The sequence below is a fragment of the Xenopus laevis genome, chromosome 2S (genome assembly GCF_017654675.1).
Source record: "Xenopus laevis strain J_2021 chromosome 2S, Xenopus_laevis_v10.1, whole genome shotgun sequence".
Classification (NCBI taxonomy): domain Eukaryota; kingdom Metazoa; phylum Chordata; class Amphibia; order Anura; family Pipidae; genus Xenopus; species Xenopus laevis.
In genome coordinates this window covers 152,285,972-152,301,844 of record NC_054374.1, presented here as the reverse complement: position 1 = coordinate 152,301,844, position 15,873 = coordinate 152,285,972, and the positions used below count along the sequence as shown (strand labels likewise).

Here is a 15,873-nt window from a genome sequence, read left to right as displayed (position 1 = left end):
TGTTCTCATTGACCTGTTAACCATTTCATGAAATACAGAAGGTAATTTAAAAAACAGAACAGGAAAGTTTTGGCAAATCTATATCTCTCTTGTATCACAATGAATGTTTCTTTTGAAGTTGCAGGGATGCTGAGAGGAACTTGCACAATGCTTCTGTCCGATGCACTAATGCAGAAAACTCTGGGAAGGAAGATGCTGAGGATATCTCAGGAATTCTTCAGTGTACGGCTAACATGCTCGGTCAGTACCATTTAAATGCCATCTAAATATATTTTAATGACTTATGCCTTTATTTCTAAATAGAAGATGGGGATAATTGTGTTAATGATTGATCTTGGATTACAGGATTTGTTGTAGGTTCCTTCGAATTGACCACCATAATGCTGACACGTTTCCTAGGGTCTCTGTATCCACAGAATGAATGATCGTTGCAGATACTTTTATTCTTACCAAAAATGTGTATTTTAGCCATACAGCTACTTAATGTTACAAGTGTGTCACTCCTGACCTAATTGAGGATGAGGTAGACACTAGTAAGGTAGACAATACACCTCTGGCCCGACATCAGTTCATGCTACAGGTGAAACTTAAGAGACTGTACTGACCAAAACAGGGATTGTTAGGGATTTCATTTATTCAGGGTACATTAGCTACTGAAATTGTTAGAATTATTTTAGATTGCCTTTGAAATTCACTGGATTTTCCCATACTGAAATAAATAGGTGGGATGAAAGCCACTGATCACATTTTTTAGTTTTGTTTTACATTTCTCTCATATAGTAAGTTAAGTTGAAAAATGACACAAGTCCATCAAGTTCAACCTTTTAACTCTATTTTAACCTGCCTAACCAGGGCCAGAACTAGGGGTAGGCAGAGTAGGCACCTGCCTAGGGCGCAAATCTAGGGGGGGCGCCAGGCATGTACCTTCTCTGTCGCCTACCCCATATCCGGTCCCCTCTCTCCCCGACTCTGTTCTAGCTTCCCAGTCTATCCACGCTTCTGTGCATGCGCACCTCCATTCACGCATGCACGGGTCCAGCCAGCACCAAGACCGGCCAGGTTGCCCAGGGCAACCCATTCGAAGCCTCTCCAATTTGCCTCAGGGGGGGAAAATTTCTTCCTGACTCCAAAATGGCAATTGGACTATTCCCTGGATCAACTTATACAATGAGCTATCTTCCATAACCCTGTAATTTAATTTTTTTCTTTTTGTTTGCCTTGTGATGGGTGTGTTGATAGATGTGCTTTGTTGGAATATAAAGTATCCAAGAAGGTTATAATGCAGGCCTTGACAGAAGCCATTCCTATCTGTAAGGTTACCATGGTAACTTCATACCATGGTTTGTGTATGCTTATTAAATAGAAGCAGTCATTTCTTTCTGATAAATACATATTGATGTGATCTGGGGAAAAAAACAGTTAACACAATGCAAAGAAAAAAATATGCATGTATGTGTACACACATATAAATTTATATGCACATATATACATATACAAAATTTAATGTAGACCTGTATTACTATACTATAGATTATTATAGCCCTGGATTTTATACTTATACATGATGCCATCCAAGCCTTGCTTTGGATGGTATCAGCCATCACAACATTAACAGGTGGGCATTCCACAACCTCACTGGCCTCACTTTGAAGAATAATTTCTGTTGCTTATCTAGACGTCATGTCTAACGGAGTGGCCTATTGATCTATATGTGAAAAACATCCCCTGTTATCTGCCTAATATTCTCTAATGTAACTCTTGTTAAGAGAAATCATGTCCAATCACAAGCACCTGTGCGCCAGAGAAAACAACCCCAACCTTCTCAGCCTTTAGTATAATTGTTCCATGCCAGTTAAATTGCACTTTTTTTCACTCTTCCCAGTTCAGTTCCTTAATATAATTTTTCACAGCTGGGTTTCAAAACTGCACTACAAGGCCTTATCAGGGATCTATAAAGAGGCAAAACTATGAATTTTTTTAGGCAGGAGACTATTTATTTTAGTAAACATTGATCAACACTGGCAAGAGTTGCACAGTCTGTTATCTACAAAATGCCCCACTATCATATACAGTATCTTATCTCTTATTAACCTCCCAAATTCTTTAATACTACCAATGTCCCAATGAGATAATTTTTTAGGGTAGTGGCAGATGGGGAAATTTGTCAGCCGCAACTATATATGAGTGACTGGCGGCCACAAATTTCCTGAAAATGCCTCTCCATTTAAAATAATTGAAATTGTTGGTGCTATGACCAGCATATCGCTAAGTTGCCCCGAAGTTTCCTCCAGAGGCAATTTCAGTTGCTCAAATCTCCCTGCCTGCCACTGCCCTTAAAATAATGGCACAGCATTACAAATTCACCAATCTGTAGTCATCATTGCTGGAAGATTAAGTGAGTTTGGTAATCACAATCTTTTAGTGCCCTGAAATACATAATATCAGGTCCTGGGCTTTTGTTGACTTTCACATGTTACAGGCTCATTTGAATCTTCTCCTCAGTCAACCAGCCATCAGTAGTTAAAACTGCAATAAAATGTATTAAAAGGTAAGTCTTCATCAAATGTTTTCTATACTATGTATTTTTTCCCTGATGCCATCAAGCAATTTACCTCCACCTGATTGATACCAAGGGTCCTAAGCCCTGTTCCTTAATTTAATTAAAATTTTTAAATGTCTAAAAAAAGATATAAGCTTTGTTTGTTATAGATCAATTGAATTTTAACAAGAAACATGCCCTCAGGAAAGTAGATACAGGTACGGGACCTGTTATCCAGAATGATCTTCATACTTTAAAGGTGGCCATAGACATTAGGATCTTTAAGACCTAGCTTATCTTGAAACAATCGTTTAAATGTACAATTTGTCCGTTAACTAAAAAGACCATTTCATGTGATATCATCTAGTTTAAGCTAGGAAAACTGTGGTTCTTCTTGGCCCTGCAAACTATTGGACAATGGATAAATTTCACTGTGAACCATGAACATTTTCTAACCTGGCCGATCAATTTTCTGACTGATGGATGAAAAATGATTAGATGCACGATTGTTCAGTGCTCACTAACCTCACGATAATTTGACTGATATTTCAGATTGCACTTGAGTTGGTAGTTTGAGAGAGAAAAATCTAAACGTCAATGGCCAACTTAAGTCTACTAGAAAATCATGTAAACCCAAATAGGCTGGTTTTGCATCCAATAAAGATTAAATATATTTTAGCTTGGATTACATAAACATCTCTAAAACCAGTCCTCCCATTAAGAACATATACAGAATTCTCATAACATTAGGTTTTTGGCTTGTTTTTCAGTCACCTTAGTAAATGTAAATCTTTGAGGGAGACTTTTGGGTGTTTTAACCACAAGTTTTTGGTCTTTATATAAATGTGAAAAAAATGGTGTGCCCTTATTCTTATTAGGACACCTTCATCTAACCCAGTCAAAGTAAATGAGGCATATTTATGGGGCTATATCTGGGCTGAAACAATGCAATCATAGGATTGTGTCTGAGGGAGAGGAAGACGGATAGCTATAATGCTATGAAAATCTAAACACTGTACCACCCACTAGCACTGGAGAAGGAATAAATAATGTGAATCTCTGACGTCTAATCTGGTGTGAGGGAGTAAAGCAATTTGCCTCACAGCAGCAGATTTCCTGATATACTAAAGTGTGTCGTTCTATTTATAACTATTATAACTGTCAGATAGATTGTTCATTATCAGTATTAGGGAGACAAACAGGCCTTATAATTGACACTATAAGGGGTTAGAATGCATCCTAGCATAATTATTTTAACTAACAATACTGTACATCAATATTTTGTTTTGTGAGTAGGAAATGTAGAACCTTACATACATCAACTACAAACAATTGAATAGTGAATGCTTTGGTTCTGTGTAGGGTTGCCATCTTTTTTGTTTCAGGAAAATGGTCAGGGGCGGGCTGGGTGACATAGGGGGTGGGGCAGTGATGTCAGGGGCGGAATGGATGATGTAAGGGGCAGGGCGGGTGACGTAGGGGGCAGGACTGATGACTGATTGCCATGCCATTCTCTTAAATGTCCTGTCCGGATTTCCTAATTTGGAAATCTGGACAGGCACATTTCACCCGGGCAGCCCTTCCAAAAACTGGGCTGTCTGGGTGAAATCCGGACAGGTGGCAACCCTATTTCTGTGCATCAAATATAATACTAATAAGAAACTCATTATGGTTGTAGGCATAAAGTTTGAAGAATTGCAAGAGAGATTTGGTGAGGAGTTCTTCAGTATCTGTTTTGAGGAGAATGAAAGAGTCCTCCGAGCAGTGGGAGGTACACTACATGACTTCTTCAATGGGTTTGATGCTTTATTGGAACACATTAGGACTTCAATTGGAAGACAGGTGACTCTTGAATCCCATTCTTTCCTATGCAAAGAGCTTGCCGACGGGACCCTACTACTCAGCTGCTTCCATCTACATCATATTGTTGGGTTTGCCATGAAAGGTTTGATAAAGGCAGCAGGAAAGAAGATCTACCAGTTAAAGGTTGAGGTTGAACAAGTCAACAATGTGAATGAAAAACTATGCCCTGAAATCATAAAACCGGGTAACTTGAACTGTCTTACCTTTAAAATTAAAGAATGTGATAATGCAAATATCATGAAAGCACCTCTACTCCCATTGTCCCAAGTCCCATCAGATTTGAGGATAAGTATTAACACTTTCTGCAGAGCTTTTCCTTTCCATTTGATGTTTGATCCAAACATGCTGATCCTGCAGCTCGGGGAAGGACTCAGGAAGCTGATTAAATGTGAGGTTCTCAAAACTATGAAGTTTAGTGACAGTTTTGAAATAGTGTCTCCAAAAATCAGCTGCACATTTGAACAAGTCATTTTGAGACTGTCAACTCCCTTTGTCATACGGAATAAACCAGATGCACCCGCTTTTGAAAATAAAGATAAGGTAAGGCGTTTATATTCTTTATTTTTTTTATGTAATATAATGAAATAATATTGTATGCAGCAAGATATTTGTGCAAGTGTTTATATAACTGCTGCATTGAGAAGATCAGTATTATGGACATTTTATGCTGACATTACGGGGCCGATTCACTAACTTCGAGTGAAGAATTTGAAGTAAAAAAACTTCGAATTTCGAAGTGTTTTTTGGGCTACTTCGACCATCGAATGGGCTACTTCGACCTTCGACTACGACTACAACTTCGAATCGAAGGATTCGAACTAAAAATCGTTCGACTATTCGACCATTCGATAGTCAAAGTACTGTCTCTTTAAGAAAAAACTTCGACCCCCTAGTTCGCCATCTAAAACCTACCGAACTCAATGTTAGCCTATGGGGAAGGTCCCCATAGGCTTTCCTAAGTTTTTTTTATCGAAGGTTATTTCTTCGATCGTTGGATTTAAATCCTTCGAATCGTTCTATTCGAAGTATTTAATCGTTCGATCGAAGGAATAATCCTTTGATCGTTCGATCGAACTATTTGTGCTAAAATCCTCCGACTTCGATATTCGAAGTCGAAGGATTTTAATTCCCAGTCGAATATCGAGGGTTAATTAACCCTCGATATTCTACCCTTGGTGAATCGGCCCCTGCATGTAGCGGTACCTGAAACTTTGAACTCCTAATTCAGTGGAGTTTTAGGGCTTTGGTCCTTGTTTATGGGCAAGCTTTGGCCAGGCCATTTTTTTGTTATATATGTAAATAGTAATTTCAGGGATTTCCAAAATCTCTCCATGATCCTTTTCACTGGCCTGAGTTGCTCTCTAACTCCTTGGATGTTGCTCCCAATGGCTTCAAAGCAGGTGCTTATTTTTGAATTCTTGGCTTGGAGGCAAGTTTTGTTGCATAAAAAACAGGTGTACTGCCAAACAGAGTCTCCTGTAGGCTGATAGACCACAAAGGGGCTACCTAATAGCCAATCACAACCCTTATTCTGCACTCTCAGGAACATTTTTCATGCTTGTGTTGCTCCCCAATCCATTTTTACATCTGAATGTGGCTCCGGGTTAAAAAACACAATGTGCCAAATGCAAAAAAAAAATTTGACAACTCAACCCACAGTCCCTGATATTTGTACTGAAATGTCCCGTGTTCTCTTTGATCTGCTGCACTGACCAGCCAGAAAAAGATACAAAGTTTCTAACTTAATTTGCTCTTGGCAGAGAGCCCAGAATACATACTTAAGGTACTTTTGTAACAGTTTTAGATAAGAACTAAGACTCACAGCTTAAAGGGCATTTCACCTTCATTAGCAAAACTGTAATAACAAATAAAAACCATAGAAATGTGTTCAAAGTTTCATAACCTGCCAAATTTTGTAAAATGGATATGGTAATTAGGGGGTGTGGCCACAAAATAGGTGTGGCCGAAAACATTTCGACACGCTCCGCGCGGCAAATCTTTTTGTCCCTCTTTCTGTTTTCAAAATGTTGGGAGGTATGCCAATACTTGCATGCACATTGGTGCTTTTACAGCCCCCAAAATCCCCTAATCGCCACAAAATTGTACTCCATTCTTCTAAACAACAAGTATCACAGATTAGCATGGAGCATTTTTATACCAGCTGAAATACATAACTTGTGCCACTGGCTTTGTGCATTACATATTAATTTGAATTTTTCATTCGCTCTAAAATGCAAGAATGACCACTTTCGAATTTCTGAACAGCTGTCTGTGCCAGAAATACTGAACTATTTTTGTGCAGGATTTACAATGATCCATTGCCTGAAAGAGAAAGGTATGAGTCATGTACTAATGCTTTATGTTGTTGTAAGTTATATAACCGAGAGCTTCTGGCTTACACCATGCACATGACACACTATTCATTTCAGCTACGTATGGCAAATGCACTGATCATGGCTGCTGCAATTCAATATCAACATTGCAATAATGGACACAGACGAACAAGTAGAATACCATTAAAAACACATTATTTTGGTATGCTAAATAAAGCTGGTGGTTTATGTTAAGCATCAGTAATGTAAAGTACAGCAAAACAAATACCTCTCATTAAAGCACTTTAAGTATATTTCCAATGCATTTTATTGTTACTTGCCGCAACATTTTCAAAATGTTAAAGGAACAGTAATACCAAAAAAGGTGTTTAGGGGGTTATATATCAAAATATTTCAGATATTTTAAAATAAAAAAGTCAGACCAAACTAGAATCCATGATTAGACCTTAATTTGTTATTAAAAAAGCACAATATAATCGGATCAGGGGAAATCAATAAAATCGAGCGAAAACCCCGATTTTTTTAGGGCTTTTTCCTGAAAATCCCTCATTTTTCGGATTTGTTCCCAAAAAGCTCAAAACAGTGAGATTTTCAGGCTAATTCCAGTGCAGACCACAGAAACTTCCAAATAGGATAGGGACCTCACTCATTGACTTATATACAACTTCATGCACCAATATGCTCCAATATGGCACTCTATTACAGAGGAAGACTGGTTATCCGTAAGATGGCACACACACAAGCTCCGCTGCTCTTACTCTGCACTGATAGGTGAGAAATATTTTAGGGACATTTTCAGGGCTATTGAAGTATGCAGGGGGAGGGGAAGCAGGGAGGGGGGGACTATCTAGATTAATAGGTATGGGCTTTTCTTAATTGGGTGGTTGAGTTCTCCTTTAAGGGCCCTGTCTGCCTTTACTGGCCCCAGGGTCCTGTTTTATATATTATACTTGTAAAGAATATAAATAATTAGGCAAACACAGCAAGCCCTGAACTTATATCACAGTAATGTTTTAGTTATTATAGAGGTTTATAACTTTATTACAACTCTAATTTTACCTGTTGAATTGACAGATGACTGTTATCAAGAACACTGAGCTGACAATACCGAGCTTCTGATCTTCACATTGGCAAAGCCATTGGAGTAGCCAACAGTTTCTTTATTATCTGCTTAATTGTATTTTTCCTGCTAAAATGAATGGAAGTTGTGTGAGATATAGTTAGAGGCAGGCGTTATAGCAATATAATGGTAATGCTACATGAACACGATTGGCTGGTTACATTTTCTCCAATTAAGGAAAATAGCAATTGATTTTTTTCATTATACTCTGTACGATTATGCCAGACGTGTTAAAGCAGATAATGGTAATTATTCTGACTACCGCAGAACCTGCTCCCTTGTTCTTGCTCCGTAAGGTTGAAAATTCCCTACATCATTTCATGCATTCTTGTTATATTACTGAGATTAGTCTTTCCTTGACTTTTGAACCGTTAATGACTTAAGCAAATGGATGAGTGTAATAAGAGATGGACTTCAATTTGGTCTCAAATTAAAGAGAAAATGATTCAAAACTAGGATAGTTTAACCTTTGGTAATTATCTGCAGCCGCCTGTTGTAGAGCGAGACACACGGCAAGGTCAAAGACTCGAAATTCGAATTGATCTAAACATATCAGCAGTCAGAACAGATAATGCATTAGTAAAAAATATTTACAATCTCACTGCCTTTAAACCACTGCCTTCCAAGATTAATTCATATTGGTGATCACTAGTGCCAAAAATTAACCTTTTTTATAACTGAGGGGGGGGGGTGAATACAGTAAACATGGAGTCTTTGTCAGAAGTAAATTTACTGTGATGTGATCCCTGAGTGAGATGTGGCATAGTTGTGAATTGATATTTACTTTATGGCTTATATACAGTTTACAAGATTATTGGCTTAATGAAGCTGAGAATGGGCCTGTATATTAGTTCTTCCACTGTCCAATGATTCATCGAACTACGTGCTGTAAGTTTGTCTGATGGCCGTTTGTCTTAAATACAGTACAATTTGCACCAGTCATTTGCCACCTTAACAAGGGTTTATCATAATCATACCTCCCAACTGTCCTGTTTTCTGCGGGACAGTCCCAATTTTGACAGCTCAGCCTGCAGTCCCGGGTTTCTTACTAAAATTTCAAGAGTTTCTCTTGGATCTCCTGCACTGAACAGCCATAAAAAGATACAAACAGGGCCGGATTTACATAGTGGGCGCCCCTAGTCCCGCTGTCGTTCATCGCCCCTCATCCCCTCCCTTTTATTTGCTCAAATATTCTCACTGTGACTGGAGCAATGGGGATTGGCGCACAGGGAATCTCTTGCCCATCTCCAGTGTTTCTGAACCAATGTGGGTGTGGTTGGGCAGCATGCTGCCCCTAAAAATAGGTTTATTAAATTAAATTGACTGTGATGTAATCCCAAAGTGACATAGTGTATGGTTGTGTGAATTGATCTTCACTTTATGGCTTGTATACAGTTCACAGCATAATGGTTATTGACTTAATGAACCTAATCAGCCTGGTGTTTCCACTGGCCATATATACACTGCCTTCTTCGTTGACTTCAGAGATAATTGTAGCATTGCCTTAAATGTCGCTGAAATAAGAACACTTCTTTCCTCTTGAAAAAGAAATGTCACGAGCAAATCACCTGAATTCACCAGATTATTGTATTAGAAACATAATTTTTTTTTGTTAAAGGGATCCTGTCAGCGGAAAACATGTTTTTTTTTTCAAAACACATCAGCTAATAGTGCTACTCCAGCAGAATTCTGCACTGAAATCCATTTCTCAAAAGAGCAAACAGATTTTTTTATATTCAATTTTGAAATCTGACATGGGGCTAGACATTTTGTCAATTTCCCAGCTGCCCCCAGTCATGTGACTTGTGCCTGCACTTTAGGAGAGAAATGCTTTCTGGCAGGCTACTGTTTTTCCTTCTTAATGTAACTGAATGTGTCTCAGTGGGACATGGGTTTTTACTATTGAGCGTTGTTCTTAGATCTACCAGGCAGCTGTTATCTTGTGTTAGGGAGCTGCTATCTGGTTACCTTCCCATTGTTCTTTTGTTTGGCTGCTGGGGGGGAAAGGGAGGGGGGTGATATCACTCCAACTTGCAGTACAGCAGTAAAGAGTGATTGAAGTTTACCAGAGCACAAGTCACATGACTTGGGGCAGCTGGGAAATTGACAATATGTCTAGCCCCATGTCAGATTTCAAAAATGAATATAAAAAAAATCTGTTGCTCTTTTGAGAAATGTATTTCAGTGCAGAATCCAGCTGGAGCAGCACTATTAACTGATTCATTTTGAAAAAAAAATTTTTTCCCATGACAGTATCCCTTTAAGAAAGAGAGAAAGCTTAGCATTGTACACATTTTCCACTCAAGGTCAGATCCTTGGGATCCTTCAGAATATATTTTTCAAACAACATCTGATAAATTCCACCCTGTAGAAAGTGATAAATTATACCCCGGCAAAAGAAGCAGGCGCATAACCGATTTTTGATGCTGTTGTTGGAGCATCCTCTAGTAAGGTATCCATTTATATTGTGATGGCAAAATGTATAGTTAGATTTCAAGAAGAAATAATTACTCAGCACACAAAGACTCCAAGATTCCTAGTTAAAAAAAACTCAGTCTAAGGAATTTTTTTACATTCAACACTTTTTAAAAATTTGTGAACTAAACCCCCCAATAAGAAAAGAACCTACTTACTAACCTAGATAGTCCACCCTCCCTGCTTCCGCCACATAGTTTGTTATGCTGAAAGTATCCCTAACACTTTGCTCACATATCAGTGCAGAGTAAGTGCAGTAGAGTTCATGGGTGCCATCTTCTGGATCTTCAGTCTTCTCAATGCCCTCTTTCTTCCTTTCTGCAATTTCCGGCACTTTTGGCACATGCGCAGCTGCTACAAACCAGAAGACTGCTCCAACTGCGCATGTGCTAATATGGAGCTCCCTTTCAGAAGAAGATGACGATCCAGATGATGGCGCCCATGAGCTCCGCTGCACTTTGCACCAATACGTAAGCAAATTTTTAGGGGCACTTTTAACGATTTTGATCAGACACCTTTGAAGGTTCCCAAACATCAAAACGTTAATGCTGAATCATCAGATAGAGCTAAAGAACTATTTTTGGTTTTACCCGATTAGCTGACGATTCAGCTCTTAACGTTAGTAGAGTGGATGAAAGATCTTTCGTACGACCAAAGGTGATAGAAGACATTGTAACTGTAGCATGTATGGCTACCTTAAAGGAGAAACAAACCCTTAACCAAAAAAACCCATACCCTCCACCCCACGTAGACCCCCCTCCCCCCAGCCTACAATGCCCCTAACTTTTTACTTACCCCTCTGTGCAGAGTCACAGCATTGGAGTTATATATATATATATATATATATATATATATATATATATATATATATATATATGACCAAAGCAAAGGAGGTTTTAAAATAGCGATAGTTTCCTTCTAAGGGAAATCCATTTGATATGCCCGATGACACAAATAAAGCTATTTGCATGCTACGCTTATCGCCTGCATAAATTGTGCTTGAATTCACCAGAGTATATTTGCTACAGCACAAATAAGGGGAACCACAGAGTGTGAATAACATAATCGCACCTGAATATGCCAGCTATATACGCTAGAAGAGCTGTGACTGAAAATACAGACCTTGAAAGGGAAACTACGGTGCAGGGATTATACAGCAATCCAAAATTCAGCACAGGATTTCTCAGTGCATAAATCTTGTCAGTATAATTATACTAGGGGTACTAAATACCTTAGAAAATAATAGTAAGTAAATGACTCATAGTATTGACATGACAGCTTGCTTTAAAAATAACATATAATCCTAAAAGCAAGAAATGGTAATTACTTCACATATGATAATCAGAACACTGAGACACAATTTGGGATATTTTGCATTGACAGTAACGGAAAAAGCATTTTGGGACAGTTTTTGTCTGTTGTGGCGCAAGGGCTACTAGTGTCTTATGTTGCAAGAGTTTGAAGAAGCAGCTATACATGAGCATGGATGTCACTACAATATGCATGCAGAAAATGGTGACTACTGAAGCCTATGCAGATGTTTGTAAACAATGCTGCAATTTGCTGCTCAAAGCAAGGTCCCTTTAATGGTGACAATTGTAATGTCCCTTGCTTGCAGGCCCTTTTTAAAACCAGGTTTTAAAATCAGGTTGATGTTATTCGGAAGACCAAAGCAGGTGGGTATGTTACTGAACAGACTGAAAATATGTAGGCATTGCTAAAAGACTAGTCAGATGGGTGTTGCTAAGAAGGTCCTGGTGAATGAAGATCCTTTATGGTGGATCCTGAGATGATGCACAACAGGTGGACATGACAGAGAAAGTCCTGTCAGTTGCATGTTATTGGGAAATTCCAGACCAATCTGTATCTGAGAAGATCAAGACTGTTGAATGTTGTCTAGTAGAACTTATCAAATAAATGTAGCTTGGAAGATCCAGAACGGGTAAGTGTTACTGCCAAGAGCCAGATAGGTGTGTGCTTTGAGAAAGTCATGGAATGCTGCTTAGAATATCCTTGCCACGTTTTGCTGGAAGCATTAAACATGGTGGTTGTTGCTAAAAAGATCCTGCGATGTATAGCTGAGAACATCCAAACTAGTGTGGATGGAGAATTTCTAGGATGGTGCAGTTTGCAACGAAGATCCAAGCAGTAGGTTCTTGACCTACACTTGTGGGGGTTATTTATCAAAGTCCGAATTTATCTCAATATTTTCTGCTGCAAACTCTGATCAAATCTGCTGGGGTTTTTTACGCTTATTTATTATTACATTTGCTTTGCGGGAAAAAATCAGATTGTCACGATTTTCTTGTATTTTTCATCTGATTTTCACTTCGAAACCCAGAGCACAATAAAAAATCATTGGGACTTCTCCCATTGACTTATATGCAACCTTGACAGGTCTAAGATGCCCGATTTTCAGATTCCTACTTTTCCATCCTCTGGGTTTAATAAATCCCGAAAAATTGGTGATTTGTTTTTAAAAGTCAGATTTTATAAAAGAAATCACGAGTTTTTCATGATTTTTGCATTCGGAGTTTAGTAAATAACCCCCTTGTGTGATCGGTCAGTAGAGAATATTTCTAATTGTCTGGTTAAACATCCCTCTTTGCAAGTGTAGGAAACCTGCCTTTTTTGACTTTAACTCAAGTGAGTTTTTAAGAATTTAGGTATAACAGCATAAGGGGGAAAAATCAGATTGTCACGATTTTTTTGTTTTTTTCATCTGGTTTTCACTTCGGGGTATTGCACGAAACCTAGCGCACATGAAAAAAATCATTGGGACTTCTCCCATTGACTTATATGCAACCTCGACAGGTCTGAGATGCCGGATTTTCTGATTTGGACTTTTTCAAACTCGGGGTTTAATAAATTCCAAAAAATGTGTGATTTTTTTTAAAAATCAGATTTTATAAAAGAAATCATTAATTTTTCATGATTTTTGCATTCGGAGTTTAGTAAATAACCCCCTTATGTGATTGGTCAGTAGAGAATATTTCTAATTATCTGGTTAAACATCCCTCTTTGCAAGTGTAGGAAACCTGCCTTTTTTGACTTTAACTCAAGTGAGTCTTTAAGAATTTAGACAAATACAAGAGTCCTCTGCACTCAACCCATTATCAATATATTTAAGACAGAGACATTTTGTGCATACTGCTACTGAAAAATGCCTTACCCTTTAAACAACACAGGGATTGTTTGTCCATATATTGCAATATATTTAAGATGGCCAACTACGTCAAAGTCATCCCATATCTGGCCAGTCCTATGCTTAATTTTATCTGATTCATTAAGAATTCAATTGCTTAATTATACATTTTACAAAGGGACTAGGTTTTACCTGCAACTTACTTGCTGCTTTCAAAGTAAAACTCCCAAACTTGGCTGCCCTTTTATTAGACACCAATGGGATCACCTGACTATAGCTGGGAAGGGTGAGTTTTTAAGAATTTAGGTATTACAGCATAACATTTAGCAGTCTCTGAAGGGAAGTGGCTTTGCTTTGTTCATGGTCTCTTTGGCACTTCTTTTGATTTAGTTTGATGAATGCTCTTGTTCCAGTCCATGTTTTACTGTAATTGATTTAGTGTCCCTGTCTGACCTGATCAATTAATGTCCTTCAGTCTAGGTCACTGCACATCAAAAACAAAATGTAAACTGTACTAGCATTACATTCTCTGGTGTATGTATGGAAAATATAATTATATTGCCAAAGGCAGCATTTTGTACTGAACAGCATGAACTCTTTTGAATAATGTTTCACTCACAAAAGCTGCTATCCCAAGTATTCTATAAATAATGACAAGGAAATAAGAAATAACATGTTGGTGTCAAGTTTAAAAGCTTATTTAAATGTCTGAATTTAAGAGGTTGTTCACCTTTGAGTTAATGTTTATGGACCTATTTATGAACCTTGAATTTTTTCTGGTCAAGTTTTTTAGGAGATATTTAATTTTTTTCAAAATTTATTAAGCTACAAAGCTGCTAAAAATCCGAATCTGAAAATACTCCAGCTTAAACCTGTCAAAATCATGTAAAAGTCAGTGGCAGATGGTCCCTTTAACCATTTGAAAATGTTTAACCTTTCTCTTTTATTTACATTAAAGAGAAAAGGTGTTATTTACTAAAACGTACTTTTTTCTAGTTGAGTTTTTAAGGTGAAGAAACTCTTAAAAACTTGAATTTTTTTACTGGTAACAATTCGATTTGAAAATTCTCCAGCTAAAACTTTTCGAAATCATGTAAAAGTCAATGACAGATGGTCCCTTTTACCTTTGGAACATGTTTTATGCCTTCATCGTTCTCAAAGTTTGGGCTGTTTGTGCTGGTTTTCACTCGATAATCTAATGACAGCTTGATAAATTCAAGTTTTCAGAGCTACAATTCTAAAAAAAAAAATCACTTATTTCGAATTTTTGTTGCATTTTTCTGAATTTTACAACTTAAATGCTTAGTAAATTAGCCAAATTCGTGGATTGTCTTTAGGTGAAGTTTGTTTTAATGAAAAACCTGGAAAAGTATTGATTTTTGTAAATAATTCCAAAGAGTTGCTAGACCTAAATTCAGGTGCTTGGCCTGTATCCTTGGGACACTAATTCTAATACCTTTATGTTTAGTAACAGCAGAACCTTATTTTCTACAGTACATAAAGGAGACCTGTCATCCAGACATAAAAAGCCGTGTTTCACTGCACTCCCCACATTCCCCTACCTCCTCACCATCTAATTGTGTAGCCTGTGCATGGGCAGAGGTATCAGGCACCCCATTCTGGCACATAAACAAGATTTTGGGATGATGCAAAGCTTGCCTTCATAACAATGTCCACAAAATGGCACCTGCCGGATTGCTGTGATTGTGAGTTCCAAGACTAAGAAAAACCAAGATTTAAATAATTTCCATTTGAATTTCCATTCAACTCGCCTGATTGGTGCAGCACTCCAGTTTGTCCCTCTTTCTTTGTTTTCAAATGTTAGGTGGTATGCAATATGTATATATATATATATATATATATATACATACCTCCCAACATTTTGGAAGTAAAAAGAGGGACAAAATTTTTTTTTCCCGCACGTAGCGCAGCAATTTTTTGACCACACCCCTTTATGTGGCCACACCCCCTAATTACCATGTTTGTTTTACAAAATTTGGCAGGTTATGAAAGTTTGAAAATATTTCTCCTTATCTAAACTGTGTTTTTGTGTTCCAAAATTGTTACAAAGTATCTTATTTGCACCTGTTTACTGTTCTGGGCTCTCTGCTAAAAGCCAATTAAGTGAGAAACTTTGTTTCTTTTTCTGGCTGTTCAGTGCAGAGAAAAGAGGGACTTTCCAGTACAAATAAGGGACTGCGGGTTGAGCTGTCAAAAGAGGGACTGTCCCTCCAAAAAAGGGACAGTTGGGAGGTATGATATATATAGATATATATATATATATATATATATATATATATATATATATATATATATATATAGATAGATAGATATATATATATATATATTAGTATAGACCCACATCAGCATGAGGTATCTCATGAATTTTGCAAAAAGA

At 37.7% G+C, this 15,873-nt stretch overlaps 1 protein-coding gene across 1 annotated transcript in view; it reads left to right on the top strand.

Moving 5' to 3' along the window:
- Nucleotides 1-15,873, top strand: part of LOC108709988 (guanylate cyclase soluble subunit alpha-2) — a 116,492-nt gene that overhangs the window by 47,829 nt on the left and 52,790 nt on the right. Inside the window, exons 3-4 of the mRNA XM_018250320.2 lie at nt 119-240; nt 4,218-4,942. Of these exons, the coding sequence (XP_018105809.1) occupies nt 119-240; nt 4,218-4,942 (847 nt within the window). The remainder of the gene's footprint in view (nt 1-118; nt 241-4,217; nt 4,943-15,873) is intronic.